This window comes from Drosophila arizonae, chromosome X (assembly GCF_054131065.1).
Source record: "Drosophila arizonae isolate 15081-1271.41 chromosome X, UAZ_ARI_1.0, whole genome shotgun sequence".
NCBI classification, from domain to species: domain Eukaryota; kingdom Metazoa; phylum Arthropoda; class Insecta; order Diptera; family Drosophilidae; genus Drosophila; species Drosophila arizonae.
In genome coordinates, this window is record NC_142927.1 from 1,819,991 (window position 1) to 1,839,360 (window position 19,370).

Here is a 19,370-nt window from a genome sequence, read left to right on the forward strand (position 1 = left end):
CAGTTGTTGCATTTGCGGCATGTAATGTAAATAAAACGGCAGAATAATAATTTGTGGCATCTAGAGAGGAGTATGTAATTGTAATTGTCATTGACAGATTATTATATAAAAGCACTTTTCTTTATTGAGCTTCAATTTACAATTTGTATGTGCCAGTTATAAGCAAAAACTTTCAATTGATTTGTATTCATTAATGTGAAACAACATAAACCTCAATTTATTTACGTTAATAGTAAAAAATAGTCTCATCAGTGGACAACAGCATTTGTATGTTTATTATTGCATACTGATTGTTTAGGTTGCATACCAGCCTTGTGGGAAGGAGCAAACGCGAGTAATACGTCTCGAGATTACAGTTAGACAACGTTCTTGGCCTCTCGTGGTATGCGATTGGTCAAGTGCTTGGCGGGTATGAAACCGGTATCGCCTAAATATTTAATTGAGACATTGCCGGACGGACTAATCGTTAGCCATGTGATTGATGCATGATTGATGTTAATGCGCAGCCAACCCTCTGCCGGGAATTGCAAGGCGCGGCAAACAAAGTAACGTATTACATTGCCGTGTCCCACAATTAACGTATAACTATCCTTCTCCTGATCGGGCAAGGCACGATGGAAATACCGTCGAAAGGCAGCCTCAATCCGTGCACCGTCTCGGAAAAACTGCTGCAAGTGAAGTCAAATGGTAAAGGGTTAAAATCAGTGCTTCAATTTTTTTATGGAATCAAAATGATACATACCGAGGCTTCTGGCTTCCAGTGTCCAACAGGTGGTTGAGGCGGTATTGGTGCGCCTTCACGCAAATACGAACAACTTTTCACCTTGGTCTTGTCGAAGTCGATTTCATTGAGTATAATCTCTGCAGTTTCCTGCGCCCTGACCATGTTTGAGGCAATCACCTTGTCCCACTTGATGCCAAGCTCGTGCAAACGTTTGCCCGTATATTTTGCCTGTAGCCGGCCGCGATCTGTTAGATGGTGCGTCTCATCCGTTTCACCCACATCGAGATATTCACCATGCCGTATTAGGATGATATGGCGTGCATATTTCGATACATTCTTTTCCAGATCGGCGTTATAGCGATTTTGTTCCTGAGGCTTATCGTTTTTCATGGGCCGTGCCAAGCTCTTAGGGTCGCGGAAATCCCAATTGCTGTCCCACAAGGCGCATTCGCTAATATGTCTCTCGCTGTTCGTCCACGAATTGTGCACCACCTGCAGTGGATCGCGTAGCTTTTGAAAGTAGTAGGCGGCGAAGCCGGCACCAGTGCCGCATGCAAAAGCTGCGAACTTTCTCATTATTTACTGATTGGCGGAGTAGCAAATAAATGACCGTCGCATTTATCAAAAGAAAAATGCGGGACTAAACAGCTGATGATGCTGCACTCATTAGGCGTTGCCATTTTTCTGCGAACGACCACAAGCTCGTATGCGATGTGGCAACGCTAGAACGAAAGTTTAAATTCAAATTGGATTTTTACACTTTATTAAACTACTACCAACATATTATATAATAATCATGCATTAATAAGTATGAGTTTTATATAATACTGTGTCTATATATTGTATTACATTTACGTTATATATTTATATATGTATGTTTACGTTTCATTATTTATTTATAAATAGTTGTTCTCTCTCTATCTTCCTTTGCTTGTTTTTCTTCTTTCTTTTAGTGTCTTCAGTGCTGTTTAAACACCTAATTATAAAGTTAAACTATGCTTTAAATCTAGATTGCTGCAATTTAAAGCTGCCGCTTTACTAGTTTGCGAATTATTTCGAAACGTTCCCATAAGTCCGGTTGTTGAGCTCAATGCGCTCTCTTTCCTTTAGGCATTCTCGGCTGTTACCACCTGCTCTGATGTCTGCCCTGAAACTTGTTCCGAAACCGGCTCAACACTGACCGTGCGCACAAATGTTGCGCTGGCTTCAATAACAATTGTGGGCAATTCATTTAACGATTCAGTTGCAGCAGCACTAGGAGCAACAGGTGCTGGTGCAGCTTCAGCTGGAACAGCATCAGCAGGAGCAGCAGCAGCTGGAGCAATAGTCGTAGCAGCTTCGGAGGGCACTGCATCCGCTTGAGATGAACTTGCCGGCTGTGTCTGCTCTACTATTGTAGCTGCTGGCGTAACTTCTTTTTTAGCTGCAGCTTCCACTGCAGGCGGCTGATCGATGACAACAGTTGGCACAGTTGCCTCAACTGGCATTGCACTAGGTGCAACGGCAGCCTCAACTGCAATGGGAGCTGCTGGTGGTGGTGCTGCTGCTGCTGCTTCTACAACTGCAACAGGAGCTGCTGCTGCTGCTGCTGCTGCAACTGCAACGGGAGCTGCTGCTGGTAGTGCTGCGGCTGCTGCTGCAGCTTCAGCTGGCACGACCTCCGTTTTGTCGGCAGCTGCAGGCGAGGGTGATTTTGATTTGGATTTCGACTTGACAGCCGGCGAGGGTGTACGTGACTTGGACGAGCGTCGCTTCTCCTCCAGCACTTTTAGATTCTGCTCGTGTGCACTTTTGTCGAGCAGCACCGATGTAGACTGAGGTGCTGGACTGGCGCCCCGTTTAATTTCTTCAACCTTGGCATTCAACTCGCGGCGTATTTCCGCAATGGGTCGAAGCAGAAAGATGGGCACATCGTCATCGCGTCGCTGATACAGCATCTCGCCCTCGAAGTCCAGTAGCTTGTGCTTGCGGGCACGCAATAGGATGCCAACAACTTTGTCCGAAATGTAGTTGTAAATCTAAACCAGCGAAAAATTAGATGAGATTTGATTCTTGTGTTAAGTGAGAATAGAATTTACGTTGAACAGCTCCCCAAAGGGTATGACGCGCATGGTGGGCTCGTCCTTTACTTCGTAGCCCTCGGAGTCAATGATCTGGCACAGCTCCAGCATCTCCTTCATTACATGCATATTGGCCTTCTGGCCGCGCATCTCTGTCAGACTACCGGCCAGTGGCTTTCCATACTGATCCTTGGAGAAAGTTGGTTTGGGCGACGGTGCGCGACCGTCGTGCGAGAATGGGTTCAATAACTGCGACTGCTTATGCTGTGTCGCCTGGTTGTTAAACATGGCCACCTTTGATGATAGCGGCGAGTCCTGCAACAAGGCAAAAACAAATTTTTTCAATCACGACGCTACCAAAGGAAGCCTAAAAAAGATTCAAGCTTAAGCTAGTGTTGCCAGAGTGGTGGCTGCTTTAAGCCTGTCAGGCAGTTTGACTTGACGGAATATTTAAAATTTCTAAATATCATTATATCATATTGGTTTGATTAATATGCTGAGTTTAAATAGCTCTACATATTACTTAATTGCCCTTTCCATTAAAATACTTCCGCAATAGCGCCAAATTCTCAAAACAAGCCTTGCCAGATCTTAAATACTTGAAGTCTGGAATAATTATATGCATGCTGCCAGGCTGTTTATGAGTTTGTGCCGCATTGCCAACCAGAATTGGCGGCACACTTGAAATTTTGAATTGAAAACGGACACGTGGCAAGTTGTTTAATTAATGAGCTGTAATTAAATAACAACAAATTTACATGTTCCTTCATTTTTCATTTAATAAATGCAAAATGCTTTAGCCATGAGCAACATGTACACATCTAAATACAAATGTACTCTACTCTCTATACTATTAATACGTATATACTTATTTAGTGTACAAGCAAATGGGACGAAAGGAATGCGCAAATGTCGGCCCATAAATAAAAACAAATTTTTGATGAGAACGAAAATTCGTATAAAGCACTACTGCACTACAACACTACACTTCCTCAATCCCAGACACAAAAGAAATTTCATAAAAAAAAACAACCAACCTAAATAAATAGAATTAAAATTAAAAACCAACAAACGACCTTCATGGCCAATTTTTGCTAACGTATTTTTGTTTGCCCAAAACATATTTTCAACAAGTTTATACTATATTTATATGTATGTCTATATATTTGAATATATACTTATGCTCAAATTGTTGTCTCTTCATTTTTTTGTTTATTTCGAAAAACATCTTTGTTAAATTTTGATTAATAAATAAAGCAAATAAATGTTAACCAAGCCAATGACGTTGTTGTCAATAATCAATTTGGCTGACGCCATCTCGTTTGTTTCATTCATATATTCGATAATAAAAATAAATAAATGAAATGCGCATCAAATCCGCCCGATGAATGAAAATGTTAAGCAACACGAATTTGCCAATTGCCAAAAAGTTATATATTCACTATGCTCTATACGAAAACATAGCTACTTGTCTATATACATATGCAAACAGACATATGTACATATGTATGTGCATATATTTGTCAGTAAATTTGCATCAGGTGAAAGTCTTTGATGTGAAAATGCATAAATTTCAATTGAAATCAAAATTGCGTTTTTGTCACATGCTGGGAAATAATGATAAAAAGCAACAACAAATATATAAACAAATAATAAAAGTTAACACGTGAAACTAAGCAACTAACAAAATCGAATATATTAGCTGAGACGTTTACATTCTTATTTAATAACTGCATTAAACTAACTCAATTTATGGGCAAGTCTGTGAGCCGAAATGGCTCAAATAAACGAGTCAATGGCCAAAGCCGTAGAAGAGGTCGCCCGAAAGCTGCGGCAATGCGCATATCGACTGTCATCTGCGACTGTAACTGAAAACATTTCGATTTGTTGCTGTCACTCAGCGAGATTCGTATATACAATATATACATATATGTATATCTCTATTTGGAGGTATATATACATATACATATACATATATGTATATATATATATATATATATATATATATATATATATATATATATATATATATATATAGAATACATAAGGCTACATAACATTGCTATTTCAACTCAAACGATGGTCATTGCCAAGAATTTTTCCGTGTTTTGATCTTTTGCACAGTGCGACAAAAAATTTGTTTCTTTTGTCAGCCAATATATATATATATATACATACATATATATATATGTATATACATGTACATATACATAGAGTGAGTATATAATCACATACACACATATCTCTGCTCTTTTGGTAATTCATTTGGCGACATATTAAAGCAAAGGCACTGAAAATTGAAGACTGTTTTTGCAAAATAACTTGGAAATTTATGTTATTTCATTTGAACGATTTTTAATCGCGGCGTTTTCTTCGCTATTTTATACCAACATCTGCTGGCGTCTGACATTTTTCGTATTTTTCTTTATTTTCGCTCATAAATAATTTGGAGGTATTTGTCGCACGAGATATGTTTGCAATATAACAATAATACAATACAATTATAATGCTCATGGGAATTATAAAAATAAAAAATGAGAAAATTTCTCTTTTTTTAAATATACATAGGGATTTTAGTCTGTACGCCGCATTCCGCAAATGCCTTTTGTTATAAAGCGCCCAAATTTTAAGCTAATTAGCTCTAATATTTTAATGGTGTTTTTTTTTTTTCTTTGAGAGTCTGACAAAAAACGCGATTTGTGCATTCAATATGAGTTTGGAATTACATCGAAGGATGTTAAAATGATTTCGAATCGCCAAATGAAAAATCTGTAGATTTTAATTTAGTTGTTTGTTATATGAGTATCTATATTATATTATCTATATCTGTGGGACGTGAACCCTGAATGGAGTCTATTATCGATCTCATCTCTGCAATTCAGACTAGGGGCGCTTCTCAATAGCTAATATTCGAGGGAAGAGTAAGCAGTACGTAGCAATTGCAATTTAGTAATTATTTATTATTTTTAATTAGAGGATGTTACTTACCACTACAAAGCGTATTTGTATTAGAGGATGTTACTTACCACTACAAAGCGTAGGGCGCCCAACTCATGCGATACATCGGTCATTTTGTTAATGGGATTTGGTACGTTTTGTTGTTGTTGTTCTTGCAGTTTTGTAAGTTACTAAGAAAAGCGGTCGCTGGAATTGATGACACTGCCCCGTATAAGACTCAGGTATTACCACAGATGGTCGCGATCTCAATTTGAAAAGTTGAACCTCAGGTTTGCCGGCAACAAAAAAGCAAAAGCAAACGTTTCGGGTACTGTAAATGTAAATAAAGGCCAATTAAAGTTTGCGAAATTTTAGCTCTTGCAAAAATAAAATAAAAAGAAATGAAACAAAACCACAACAAAAAACTAAACGGAAAAGAAACGCTACTCCCGAAGACAGCTACAAAAACAACAATAATAATAACAATGAAAATTTGTTTCGTTTGAGCGCCCATTGTGTTGTGCCCTAGCATTGCTACACATTTCTTTTGTGACCCACAGTCAGAGCCAAAAGAGCTGGAAATAAAAACAGACCTGCCCCAAAAGAAAGAAAAAAAAACTTAAATTACTCGCAGCAAAAGATATAAAAGCACAAACACATAAAAAAAACAAAAAAAAAAAAAAAATAGAGCGATGCCACCTCGGCTGAACTCTTGACTCTGGCATAGGCTGGTACGCATGCGCAGTGCCAAGGTCCCAGCTACATAAACTAGAAAATTGTCGTCTTGCCGCTGTTGCTGCTACGGTGCTGCCCCGCTACTGCGCTGCCACTGGTGTTGCGGCTCATTAGCCGTATTCTTTTGTTTCTTGCTTATTTCCCACTGTAAATTACACTTGCCCCTGCCACATTCGCATGCCCATTTCCCTTTCGCACAAGCTGCGTGTCATGTGAACTTTTTGCTCGACTGCCGCCTATCGAGGCACAATTTCGATAAATTCTGCACAGTTGACAGTAGGCAGCTCAAAATGGCAAAAGCAACAGGATGGCGAATTAAAAATGGCGGCACAACTGGAACTTGAACGCTGCAATTTAACACTCACGCTTTTTTGGTTTTGTATTTATATTTTTTAAATAGATGATTTGTATTTGAATTGTGTGTATTGTTGATGCTGCTTATGTGTTCGCTCTTTCGGTTATTATTGTTTATGGAATTCCTTTAGGATTTACACTACGTACTCTCACTTCAATGCAAATGCACTTGAACTTGGGCAATATATGTGTATTTTGAATATTCAAAATATTGCAACACTTCTTATACAAAACATGTATATATATTTAAAAAAATAGTACGAAACAGTTTCTGATTTAATATTCCTGTGATTTTTATTAAATTCTTTGTTTGCCTGTACAACAACGTTTTGGTAGCTGCAACCAAAAAGTGAGCGCTGAAAGCGAGCGCGCTTTCTTTTTATAGCAGCGAAGCACACACACCCATGCACACCCATGTTACCACTCTCTCTCACACAGCTATAGCCAGACTCGACACACTCTCGCTCTCTTTGCCTCTCTTTCGCTCTCCCTTGCCACAAGACGAGCAAAGTTTTCTCGTTTTCTCGTTTGCTCTCAATACTTTTTCAGTTAATTTTAGACAATGCAATGATAAGGCAGACGATATTAATCTGTGGTTGCTGAGAAACTGTATCAACTCCTCTATGCATACAAAAACTTCATTATTATTGTTTCGCACATAAATATGAAATTTCTCAGTTCGAAACTTTTTAAAGAGTTGTAAACGTTGCATATTTCAAATATTTATTTTAGACTTTTCCACACTGTTCTCGAAAACTGTGAATGCAACTAATGGAAAACCCCCGATCCGAGCCGAATAAGCAGGGTTATATTATATATTCAGTAGCGTTTTGCTGATTAGGAAACCCATTTTACTTTGTGATCCATTGATAATTGATAATAATAAAACTTTTTACTGTACGCCTATTGCAAAATAGTCCTTAGGCAGCATATAGTGCAATGATGCATATGCAAACCTGTAATGTTTTTTTTTTTTTTTTTTTTTTTTTTTTTTTCTCCTACAGATGTCACACATTTCTGTTTAAAAACGTGTTCCGTAATTTAGCTGGAAAATAAAAGCAATATGAAGTCTTTACAGGCATTTGGTCTTGGCGAGCAATGAAAGAACTAGAAAAAGATGTGCCACCTGCCACTAAAGAAGGGAAAACAAAAAGCGACGCCAGAAAACCGGGGAAGGTAAAGAATATGCAAAATGTTTATGACTTGATTCGCTTCATGCTTGAGGCAAGGGAATTCCACTCCGAAACCGATTGTTGCGCTTCGCTGCATTGCTGGGGTTAGAATTTGGTGAGGTTCGCTGAGGTTCTGAGATCTGCTGCCGCTGCTGCTGCCACTGCTGCGACTATAGATAACCGCAAAGCCAATCAGAATAACGGATCGGATTGGGTCGATGATGAAAACGAAGATGAAAATCGAATTGTGAGAAAGTTAAAAAGTAAATGCAGCTGTTGCCATGCCACGCCTCCCCTCCTTTCCCTCACCCTTCCCCACACACATGCATACGATAGTTGCGCCCCTTTTAGAACCGGAAGTGAGCGCCGGCTATATAGAAACCATATAGTCTCGAAGACAATCAAAAATAGATTGTGCCATCAGGGTAGCAAGTGATCAACTTTTGGACTACCCTCAACCAGTGCTCAGGTATATAGATATACGATATACGATACACATATATATACGATATATGTATATATAATATATATATATAATGACATGCTTTAAGCGGCAGTATTCGACTAGGCTACACCCTGAACCTTTTGCCGAGGAAGAGATCCACACACACACACTCATACCCACATACACACACTCACACCTTTGGAGCTTAAAAAAGACATCCAGATGCGAAAGTTCGGGATTCTATGAATTCTTATCCTACATTAGGTATTTAAGGATCCTACCAAACAAGAAAGTAAATTTCAGCTTACATATGTATATATTGTGTTGCCTACCACGCCCTCTGCTGCCTGTCTATAAGGCACAGTAGAAATGTAACAGCATGATGCACTGTGCTGCGACGCCTGAGAAATTTGGATGGCAGCTATATCTATAATGTGCGGAACGCAGAGAGAAATGCGTTTAGGGCGCGTGCCCAGCTGCCTTGGCTTGTCAAAGCGGTATCATAAATAAAATGCCTGTCTATACAGAATGTGTACATTATACGTACATATATATTGTGTATGTATACATATGTATATATGTATCATTCGAGTACGTTAATTAAACAAAATTCGAATTGCATTGTTTTTAGCTGCTCGTCGTTTGGCTGACAGCCACAAGTGCATGGCAATTGTTGGGCAATTGCTCATTACGATCAGCCATATACATATATGTATGTGTATGTATGTGTACATACAGGTAAGCTATTGCTATATCCATTCTATATACCTAGCTGCATACAGATGCATTCTATATAGACGCCCGCGCTCTGCAGCCACATAAATAAAATCAAGTCATGAATGAAAATGCGTTCGCCTCAACGATTTCCTATTCTGCATTTTGCACTTTGCATTTTGCATTTTGTCTTTAACAATTTTCTTTTCGTTGTCAAACGCTGTTTTACACTCTCTATTTATACACGCTCATCGAACGTAAAGAGCATATTGGCTTTGCCAAATTCTCTATCATGGGATTCGTTCGTAAATCAAATTTATGGCTATGGGTATTCCCCATATATACATCTAGGCATATGTACGCCGATGCCTGCTGGGGGCGTGGCAAATCGTCGGAAATGTCGATGCCACAATTGGATCGATCAGCAATGCTCATTTGGATCTGGGCAAACGTTGATCTCTGCTGATTTTTGCCTAAATTGTAGCGAGTGAGCGTGTATTGTGCAGTCGTGCTCACCCGATGGCACAATTCGGGCTTGTTTTGTATTTATTTTGCCTCGAGCATAAATAATTTGTTGAAAGGCTTTAAGCAGCACAATTCTTACTTCAATTGCCTTGGCAGCTGGCCATTGCCAGCTTTTTCCGATGCGAAATGCAAAAAGTAATATTATATTATAATATGTACATATATATATATATATGTATACATATTTATATCCAAGCAAATTGTAAACATTTTCATTTAGGAATTTCCTAAGATTTTATCTATTGCTTGAACTGTTTGATTCATTCCCTCGATTTGTTTAAACTAGCCAACAAAGTTGATTGACAGTGAGTGGGCAAATATTATCATAGTTTCGACTCGATCGGATAATACTAGAGTATTAGTCTTAGTTGATCTGAATCTGATAACTAGCTCTGGTGATTTCTTTCTGAAGCTACAACTTCTCATTTTAAGAGATATTTGCAGCCCTTGAGAATTCACTAAACAGCGGAACTAGACTAACTCCCACATTTATCTCTCCTTTCTCTCTCTCTCTCTCTTTCTCTCTTTTCTGCTTGGTCTGCCTCTGTCATCCTGTCGCTTATTCTCTTTCTTCTTGGTCTCTCTCTCTTTCACTCCCTATCTCTCACTTTTGTCCCCCCTCTCAACTCACTCTCTCGTTTCTCTCCGCATCTGTTCTGTCTCTCTATCATTCTCTGTTAACTCTCTAGGTATCTCTGCTCTCTCTGTCTCTTTGTCAGTTATCTACTTTCTCTGTCTCTCTCTCTCTCCTTCCCTCTCTTTCTCTCTATCTCCATCTCTTTCTCTGTTCTGTATATCTCTTTTCTCTCCATCTTCCCTCTCTTCCCTTCTCCTCTCTCTTTCCCTCTCTTAGATATAACTCCAGATTATACTCGCTTTACACTTTATGAACGAATATAAAATATTCAAAACCTCAATAAGTTACGTATCTAATGGATTAACAGAATATTTAGAAAGTACTACGTAGGGTATGTATACACATATATTTAGGATACATAAATTTCGTTGATGCTTTATAGAACTTTTACTACTTGGAATTTAATGCGCTACAAACTGAACTTGAAAGGCCAGAAAGTGTCTTCAGGTGTAGATATGATTATTTGAATATATATAAATATATAGGATGTTAAGTATGTGCTGAGTACACAAATATATTAGAATAATATAGATCTAGGCAAAAACGTTGCGAATAACGAGTGTGAGACATGTCGACACAATTGTTTCAAAATAGCAACTGAAACGTCAAATGGACAGAAATTGGGCAAAAGGGGCACACTGACAAGGGGGCGCGGCTGGGCGAATGAGTCATCGAAATAGTCGTGGGCATCAGTTTTGAGGCTGTCAGTGCAGGATGCAAGTGCAAGTGCAAGTACAATGCCAGCACTAGAGACTTACAGATAAATCGAGAAAACAAATACTATATGGATATATGTGTATGTATGTATGTGTATATAGGCTGGCGCAGCAGCTCTGGGCACTGGCTCAACTAACAGTTGCTTGAAAGTTGTTCTCTGGAAGGAACTTATTTTGCCGAAAATACTTTCAATCCTTTTCTGTATTGTGGAACCGTCTTCGTATACGTGATATGCGCACTATTGTTTATACGTAACGCAAGTAATGTAACGGTTTTACTTACAAAATATTATATTGTATATAAATTGTATAAAAAATACATATTGCATAATAATAAATACATATATGTACATTCGATAATCATCAGCCATTTGAATTTCCTCCAAGGCTTGTGTAACACGTGGCGTATGCGCAATGCGATAAAAATTGCGCATACGCAGCGTTAGCCGACACATAAGGCTATTGCGCCCATGTTTATTATTAAAATCGTTGATTCTCTTACTTTGTTGTGGTATATAGCTATATATGTATATATAGTACACTCTATATGCATATATCATATATACGTATACATATACATATACAAATACATATATGTACATATACACACTTCTATGTTGGTTAGGCAAAAAGTTGCCTTCAGCTCTTCAGCGCCAAATGACGCAAAATGTGTTGAGCCAAAGCGAAATTTTTGTTATTATTATTATTTTTGTTTTTGCTTTTAGCTCTTGTTTTGCACTTATGTTGATGTATTCACAAGAGGTGTACTTGAAAAGTTTGGCGAATGTTGCATTTACGAGGGTTACGCATAATCGATTTTCGAGTATCGATTTTAGATTTTCGATTCACATGATCTTTTGGCTTTCATCCCTCTTATGCGGCGAGTGCGTCCTAAACTGCAGAGACCTGTGCAAGGACGACGCTATGAGGAGACCAAGACTCTTGTAGCTGATGGGGATTACTTAAGGAGGAGATAACTTTTTGGACAGACCTCGCTTAGCCTGCCGTTTCCTCGCGATTTCATCAAACGCTCCATATGGCACGTTCTGGCCTCGTTGGCCTTAGCGGCTCTCTCATTCTCTCTCTCCCTGATCTATGGCAAAATACAATCACTCGAGTTCAACACGCTGAACTCTTTGTATATACATATGTGTATGAAGAAATGGCAAAGAAATCAAAACAGAAATGCAAAAGCGAACAAAATTCACAAAATGTACAAAATTGGAAATGCCAATGAAATTCCAATGCGCACACATCTCAGCGATCTATAAGCAATGTGTATACATCCCATATGTATGTATGTATGTACTATATGCTATATCCGACAGTGAGAAATCGTTCAAGAAACTCTTGTAAGACATGTGTAAATATTTACGTTTCAATTGTGGCCCGCAGTGCGAATCATGGGCCAAAATGACGTCGACGACCGACGCAAGAATTTTGGAATTTGGCATGCTCGAAGGACGCCTAGTTCGCCATACCCTGTACACACAGACAATCAATAGGGTATGAGTTGAAATAAAACGGTTTTTGTGAGTCAGCCTTACCCCTTTCAAAATGCATCTTATACATATACATATATATGATATACGAGATATGTCAGATATCACATACATATATAGTGTAGATATAGAAGGTACATATCAATTTGTGATCAGCTTAATTCGTCCTTTATTTGCCTGATATTCACTCGTAGTTTCCGTTGCAGCTTGAAGTGTAATCAATCGATAACTATCGGTCAGATTCGCTCTGCCGCTGATTTAATCGTGAAAAATAAATTAATATAAATTAAAAATTTCAGACTTAAAAAAAAATTATGTAAAAACATTTGAAGGGTATAGTTTAGTCAGCATGTCAAAGCTAAGCAATCTCTTCTTGTTCTTATTGACATTGTTTCTCTCCTTCTCTTTCCTCTTCTCAGTCGCCTACTCGCTCTTCTTGTTGTTGTGTACGTAACACCGAAAATTCGAGTGGGCATTCGCATTCGCATTTCTTATTGGAATTTCTAGATGAATCAGCTGGCGCCCGAATCCAGCTGCGAAGGCGAATGCAATTTGCATTCAGCATTCGCTTGGTTCCACTTGAGTAAGTTAGCCAAGTAAATTGCTCTGCACATGCCTTCAGCAATAGCAGCAGAACGTAATCATCTTGAATTTTTGTTTTATTTTACTGAGTTCAGAATAACCAAACAGTTTTAAAATCTATATTTAAAATTATATGTTGATTAATCATAAGATTTTCTTGAATCGCATCGATTTTATTTACTTTTTCGTGGTCAATTTTCACGTAGGCAATTTATTGCCCTAGCGATGTAATTTCATGTTAGCTTTACATCTTTATTTCGCACACATTCCGTGCATGGTGTTGCCATCTGTGCAGAAAGGCATCTGAACTTGAATGCTAGTGACGTCACAGCTCCATAGCAAAACATGATCGAATGTAAACACACCTAAACACCCACACACGCCCATTTGCCCGGGCATGGCGTCATAGTTTGCCACTTGCTCTATTTTTAAAACGGAAAATTCTAATTTCGGCAGCGCCATGTGGCGGATGAGTAAAGTAAATAATAATAATTTAGAAGCAACCCAATAGAAGTGATCTACGTGGGGCTGTACGACTAGGAGATACCACGCACTAAACTGATGCATTTATAATGCACTTATTCGATGCTAGAAATTCGTACGAGCTAAAATTTAGTTAGCCCATAACGGTAAACCAATGTACCCGACTTGCTAATTGGTATAGGCAGGGTGTAGGGTATACAATGACCACTGAAGCTGACCTTAATCTTTAAGTTAAGAGATAACCTTCTGGCTGGACTGCAACTGAACTGATTGTGAATAAAAAACAGCTGGGAAAGCTCATTCAAATTCCAATTGTCGCTCGCCTGTGTCAGCGAAATGACTCTTTCGCTATCGCTGCTCATTTCTGCCGTGTGCATCGTCGTGACGCTGGCCGGGATTAGCTGGCTGCCTTTGCTGGCGTGGCTGCGTCGACGTCGCCGCACCTACGAGTTGGCAGCCCAGCTGCCAGGACCACGCGATCTACCGCTACTCGGACATTTTCACATGTTTTTCGGCTTGGAGCCGTGGCAAGTGCCGCAGCTGATTGCCCAGCTGGCGGAGCAATATGATGGCACCTTCAAGCTCAAAATGGGCAGCAACTTTAGCCTGATGATGTTCCAGCCACGGGACATGGAAGTTGTTCTCGGCAGTAGCCAGCTGCTCGACAAGGCTATCGAGTATAGCTTTCTACACGGCTGGCTCAACGATGGACTGCTCCTGAGTAGCGGGCAAAAATGGCATCGCCGTCGCAAGATCATCACGCCCGCCTTCCATTTCCGCATCCTAGAGCCGTATGTGGAGATCTTTGATAGGCAAACTCGAGTGCTCATTCGCAAGTGGCAGCAGACCCTTGGCCATTCCTTCGACCTGGGACATGATGTGCATCTGTTCACGCTGGATGTCATTTGTGGTGAGTGGGATATCATTCTGAATGGTTCTATTCAATTCCTTCTTCTCATTCTTTGTTGTAGTATCTTAGTGGAAACTGTTGTTGTGGGTTTTTTATACCCATTCAGGAAGTATAGAGTCTATTCGTTTAGAGCTGTGTCGGTCTGTATAACGGTAAACAATTCTGCCACCACTCTGACCTTGCTTCCCCCGATAAGCTCTCGTGGGGTGTGGCAAATCAGAAAATAGTATATCCGTTATAAGGGAACTAACTCGTGTGGCAAATCGGAAAACGTTATATCTTTCAAATACTTGATCTCTTAAAATTTTAACCAGCTTACGTTGCATTCTAACTTTTAATTTTGCCAAAAATTAAATTAAGAGACGGGACAAATCAGGTTTGTGAATGGAATTAGCTGCAACCGAGAATTAGAGAGCCAATTTTATGGTTTAATTTTTATTTGATTCCGCTGAGATTAATAGGTAATTCCCATCAAATTCAATCTTAAACAACTGACCAGTACGTCTGCTTATTATATAACCAGACCTGTGCATAGTCACTAACTATACCTATTAAATCTATGCTCGTATATCACTCCTTGCAAATATCAGCTCATCTATCAGCTGAAGTTCAAGCGCCTTATCGAGCTTTGGGTACTCCACCGGCTTGCCATGCTCTTCAGTTGATTGGCAAGGCACCACATGAGCAGACACTGGGTCATTACATAGACGTATATGCCAAGGATGACACGCCCAAAGTGTGGCTAGGTCCGGAGCTCAACGTCCTCATGGGAGATCCCAAGGATCTGGAGTCGTCCTTGGCACGGTTCGTTTCAATGAGAAGGCCAGCGAGTACAACGCCCTCGAGCTCAAGGAGGGCCTCCTCATCAGTACTGGATGCAAGTGGCAAAAACGTCGCAAGATCATTACACCTGCCTTCCACTTCAGGATTCTCGAAGAATTTTCGATCTATCCGAATGGATCGACCTCTTCACTATGGACACCATTTGTCGTAGGTAGACGAGATGTCTCCAGCGCGACTGCTGCTGCTCCAATTTATAGCCTATCCCAATCTAAGCTCTTTTCAATGTCAAGCACTGATAGAGATATTAATGTGTTCTTTCGCAAGCATTAAGATAACATAACTGTAAATATAGAATCTATTTGTCTTCATATTCTGATTAGCAGCAATTGACACTCAATGGGAAGCAGTATTCGCTTCTAATCTAAGCAGCTCGTTTATTATTTATGAATCCTCTAATCAGCACTTGGAATTTGACCAATATACCATAATTTCTCTCCACCTCTCTGTCCCGCGGCTTTTTGCCATAGAAACCGCCATGGGAGTCTCCACCAACGCACAGACGAATGCCGACTCGGATTACGTTCGTGCAGTGAAGACCATTTCGATGGTGCTGCACAAGCGCATGTTCAACATCTTCTATCGCTTCGATCTGACCTACATGCTAACTCCTCTGGCTAGAGCCGAGCGTCGAGCCTTGAAAGTGCTGCACAGCTTTACAGAGAAGATCATCGTGCAGCGTCGTCATGAGCTGCTCCGCGCAAACAGCTCAACACAGAGCTCGGACGATACAGATGTGGGTGCCAAGCGCAAGATGGCTTTCCTGGACATATTGCTGCAGTCGAAGATCGACGACAAGCCGCTGACCAATGCAGATATACGTGAGGAGGTGGATACCTTCATGTTTGAGGGCCATGATACCACATCCTCGGCCATTATGTTTTTCTTCTATAACATCGCATTGTATCCGGAGTGCCAGCGCAAGTGCGTTGAGGAAATTGTCTCCGTACTTGGCTACGACAGAGAGACTCCTGTTACTTATGATCTGCTCAACAACCTCCATTATATGGATCTGTGCATCAAGGAAACGTTGCGTATGTATCCATCGGTTCCCCTGATAGGACGCAAGGTGCTCCAGGAGTGTGAAATAAGTGAGATTCTTTTAATTGCATTTGAAATATATTTATACTCTACATACTCTATATTGACCAGATGGCAAAATGATTCCAGCCGGCACGAACATAGGAATTTCGCCATTGTTTTTGGGTCGATGTGAGGATCTCTTCAGTGAGCCAAATACGTTTAAGCCTGAGCGTTTTGACGTCGTAACGAGTGCAGAGAAACTCAATCCTTATGCCTACATTCCCTTCTCGGCTGGCCCGCGCAACTGCATTGGTCAGAAATTTGCCTTACTCGAAATTAAAGCGATAGCGGCGAACGTTTTGCGACATTATGAAGTTGAATTTGTTGGAAATGCCAAGGAGCCACCAGTGCTTATTGCTGAATTGGTTCTTCGTACCAGGGATCCACTCATGTTTAAGCTCAAGGAGCGCGTCCTCTAACTTATATTATATTATATATAAGCATGTACATTTTCCCTACACATTTCCTTTTACAATTCGTAAATTCCGTTATGATTTTGCCAATTGAGATGTGAATATCCAATAAATACCTCAAAACTATCGATAAGCGAATATCCATTAATTATCGTTTTATTCAAATAAAGGAATTACATCGATATTTAAGAATAAGAAGATAAAAATAAAGAGAGAGAGAGAGATATTAGTGTGGGAATTGTGGGAATTATGAAAATAATTGTCGATTGCAATGAATCGGAATAATATGCAACGCTCGAGCAGTTGGCTTTAAAGCCTCTTCCTTCTTGGAAATGCTGCCCTTTTAATAGCGATTCTCCATATTTTGAAATATTTACTATGATTTTTTATTGCTTCAAATTGTTTCGAATAATAAATTTACAGTTTCCATAAAGTCATTGAAATAAGAGCAAGTGATCTCAGACCTAGAGCCAGTTAAGAATAACGGATAGATTAAATAGCTACGTACTCAAGGAATTGAATTTGGTGTGTATGCGATTAGATAGTCCAACTATAAGTATTAGCCAACTTTATAATTGTTTGTATTTCGAATAAGCCATGATAAGATTCGCAATAAAAATATTGGTAATGGAAGGTCGAAGTTTCAGTTGATTTTGTGAATTGTTGCGATCGAGATGTTCCTGGTGTTGGGTCTTATTCTGGCTAGCGCTCTATTTGTGGGCCTACTCATCTATCAGCTGAAGTTCAAGCACCTTATCGAGGTGACGCGAGATTTGGGTAGTGCGCCGACGTTGCCAGTAGTCGGTCATGGCTATCACTTCGTGGGCATGGAACCTCATGAACTTATTATAAAGGTTAGGGGTTTCATGGAAACATATGGCAAGGATTATACGCTCAAAGTGTGGCTAGGCCCAGAGCTAAACCTGCTCATGGGCAATCTCAAGGATGTGGAAGTGGTCCTTGGCACACTTCGATTTAATGACAAGGCCGGTGAGTACAATGCCCTCGAGCCATGGCTCAAAGAAGGTCTACTCATCAGCCGTGGTCGCAAATGGCATAAACGCCGCAAGATCATTACGCCTGCTTTCCACTTCAAAATTCTGTACCAATTCGTCGACATTTTTGAGCGTGAGTCGCGTGTACTGCTCAAGAATTTGGAGAGGGAACGCCAGCAGCAGGGCCAAGGTGGTTTTAATCTATACGATTGGATCAATCTTTGCACAATGGACACTATTTGTGGTAAGTAGCCGAATCCTAAGCTTCATCAGATTTGCATTTTAAAAACGCATTTTTAAAATATACATAATCTTATAATAGGCCTACAATCAATAGCCTCTTATCTCTTCTCCTCTTCTTTTCTGTTTAGAAACTGCTATGGGTGTGTCAATCAATGCACAGACGAACGACGACTCGGATTACATTCGTGCAGTGAAGACCATTTCGATGGTGCTGCACAAGCGCATGTTCAACATCTTCTATCGCTTCGATCTGACCTACATGCTAACTCCTCTGGCTAGAGCCGAGCGTCGAGCCTTGAAAGTGCTGCACAGCTTTACAGAGAAAATCATCGTGCAGCGTCGTCAAGAGCTGCTCCGCGCAAACAGCTCAACACAGAGCTCGGACGATACAGATGTGGGTGCCAAGCGCAAGATGGCTTTCCTGGACATTTTGCTGCAGTCGAAGATCGACGACAAGCCGCTGACCAATGTAGATATACGTGAGGAGGTGGATACCTTCATGTTTGAGGGCCATGATACCACATCCTCGGCCATTATGTTTTTCTTCTATAACATCGCATTGTATCCGGAGTGCCAGCGCAAGTGCGTTGAGGAAATTGTCTCCGTACTTGGCAACGACAGAGAGACTCCTGTTACTTATGATCTGCTCAACAACCTCCATTATATGGATCTGTGCATCAAGGAAACGTTGCGTATGTATCCATCGGTCCCGCTGCTAGGCCGAAAGGTGCTCAAGGAGTGTGAAATAAGTAAGTTGCATTTGATATATTTATATATATGTACATATACTATATGTATTAGTAACTACTTAACTATAAATCAGATGGCAAAATCATTCCGGCCGGTACAAATATAGGAATTTCGCCATTGCTTTTGGGTCGACGTGAGGATCTCTTCAGTGAGCCAAATACGTTTAAGCCTGAGCGTTTTGACGTCGTAACGAGTGCAGAGAAACTCAATCCTTATGCCTACATTCCCTTCTCGGCTGGCCCGCGCAACTGCATTGGTCAGAAATTTGCCGTACTCGAAATTAAAGCGATAGCGGCGAACGTTTTGCGACATTATGAAGTTGAATTTGTTGGAAATGCGGAGGAGCCACCAGTGCTTATTGCTGAGCTGATCCTTCGCACCAAGGATCCACTCATGTTTAAGCTCAAGCAGCGAATCCTCTAATTTATTTCACATATATGTATACATTTTCCGTTATGATTTTGCAAATGGAGATGTGTGTATTCAATAAATACGTCTAATCTATCGATAAAGTCGAGTAATTATCGTAACAATGCAGTGTCTGATGTGG

The 19,370-nt window shown here is 40.1% G+C and overlaps 4 protein-coding genes across 8 annotated transcripts; 2 read left to right on the forward strand and 2 right to left on the reverse strand.

The window, feature by feature from the left end:
- Positions 1-98: 98 nt before the first annotated feature.
- Positions 99-1,414, reverse strand: Pgam5 (Phosphoglycerate mutase 5). 2 transcript variants are annotated; one of them, XM_018015082.2, is made up of 2 exons: positions 743-1,414; positions 99-665 (listed from the first exon to the last, which is right to left on the reverse strand). In XM_018015082.2, the coding sequence occupies exons 1-2, from the start codon at positions 1,298-1,300 to the stop codon at positions 357-359; spliced, it is 867 nt and encodes a 288-aa protein (XP_017870571.1). In that variant the 5' UTR covers positions 1,301-1,414; the 3' UTR covers positions 99-356. The 2 variants fall into 2 exon arrangements, with proteins under 2 accessions (XP_017870571.1, XP_017870570.1); XM_018015081.2 differs by having other exon boundaries at positions 99-668; positions 743-1,410.
- Positions 1,415-1,521: 107 nt separating this feature from the next.
- LOC108618878 (uncharacterized) lies at positions 1,522-7,173 on the reverse strand. Of its 4 annotated transcripts, none has more exons than XM_089475674.1 (4): positions 6,958-7,173; positions 5,811-6,052; positions 2,803-3,099; positions 1,522-2,742 (listed from the first exon to the last, which is right to left on the reverse strand). In XM_089475674.1, the coding sequence occupies exons 2-4, from the start codon at positions 5,853-5,855 to the stop codon at positions 1,831-1,833; spliced, it is 1,254 nt and encodes a 417-aa protein (XP_089331800.1). In that variant the 5' UTR covers positions 5,856-6,052; positions 6,958-7,173; the 3' UTR covers positions 1,522-1,830. The 4 variants fall into 4 exon arrangements, with proteins under 4 accessions (XP_089331800.1, XP_089331799.1, XP_089331801.1 ...); XM_089475673.1 differs by having other exon boundaries at positions 6,822-7,173; XM_089475675.1 differs by lacking the exon at positions 5,811-6,052 and having other exon boundaries at positions 6,822-7,173.
- A 6,246-nt stretch (positions 7,174-13,419) lies between these two features.
- On the forward strand, positions 13,420-16,970 carry LOC149267781 (cytochrome P450 4d10). The gene is made up of 3 exons (XM_089475670.1): positions 13,420-14,496; positions 15,807-16,427; positions 16,489-16,970. Exons 1-3 carry the CDS (start codon positions 13,923-13,925, stop codon positions 16,836-16,838), a joined length of 1,545 nt encoding a protein of 514 aa, XP_089331796.1. The 5' UTR covers positions 13,420-13,922; the 3' UTR covers positions 16,839-16,970.
- Positions 16,971-17,465: 495 nt separating this feature from the next.
- On the forward strand, positions 17,466-19,332 carry LOC108618024 (cytochrome P450 4d1-like). Its single transcript, XM_089475671.1, has 3 exons — positions 17,466-18,071; positions 18,199-18,819; positions 18,894-19,332. Exons 1-3 carry the CDS (start codon positions 17,507-17,509, stop codon positions 19,241-19,243), a joined length of 1,536 nt encoding a protein of 511 aa, XP_089331797.1. The 5' UTR covers positions 17,466-17,506; the 3' UTR covers positions 19,244-19,332.
- The last annotated feature ends 38 nt before the right edge of the window (positions 19,333-19,370 follow it).

Excerpts from the sequence above, each read along its gene's own strand:
- LOC149267781 (XM_089475670.1), top strand. The coding sequence starts at position 13,923 with ATGACTCTTTCGCTATCGCTGCTCATTTCTGCCGTGTGCATCGTCGTG. Across the intron at positions 14,497-15,806 it reads CACGCTGGATGTCATTTGTG|AAACCGCCATGGGAGTCTCC; the intron begins GTGAGTGGGATA and ends TTTTTGCCATAG. Across the intron at positions 16,428-16,488 it reads GCTCCAGGAGTGTGAAATAA|ATGGCAAAATGATTCCAGCC; the intron begins GTGAGATTCTTT and ends TATATTGACCAG.
- LOC108618878 (XM_089475674.1), bottom strand. The coding sequence starts at position 5,855 with ATGACCGATGTATCGCATGAGTTGGGCGCCCTACGCTTTGTAGTG. Across the intron at positions 3,100-5,810 it reads GCGCCCTACGCTTTGTAGTG|GACTCGCCGCTATCATCAAA; the intron begins GTAAGTAACATC and ends GCCTTGTTGCAG. Across the intron at positions 2,743-2,802 it reads CCTTTGGGGAGCTGTTCAAC|ATTTACAACTACATTTCGGA; the intron begins GTAAATTCTATT and ends TCGCTGGTTTAG.
- Pgam5 (XM_018015081.2), bottom strand. The coding sequence starts at position 1,300 with ATGAGAAAGTTCGCAGCTTTTGCATGCGGCACTGGTGCCGGCTTCGCC. Across the intron at positions 669-742 it reads ACTGGAAGCCAGAAGCCTCG|CAGTTTTTCCGAGACGGTGC; the intron begins GTATGTATCATT and ends CTTCACTTGCAG.
- LOC108618024 (XM_089475671.1), top strand. The coding sequence starts at position 17,507 with ATGTTCCTGGTGTTGGGTCTTATTCTGGCTAGCGCTCTATTTGTGGGC. Across the intron at positions 18,072-18,198 it reads CACAATGGACACTATTTGTG|AAACTGCTATGGGTGTGTCA; the intron begins GTAAGTAGCCGA and ends TTTTCTGTTTAG. Across the intron at positions 18,820-18,893 it reads GCTCAAGGAGTGTGAAATAA|ATGGCAAAATCATTCCGGCC; the intron begins GTAAGTTGCATT and ends ACTATAAATCAG.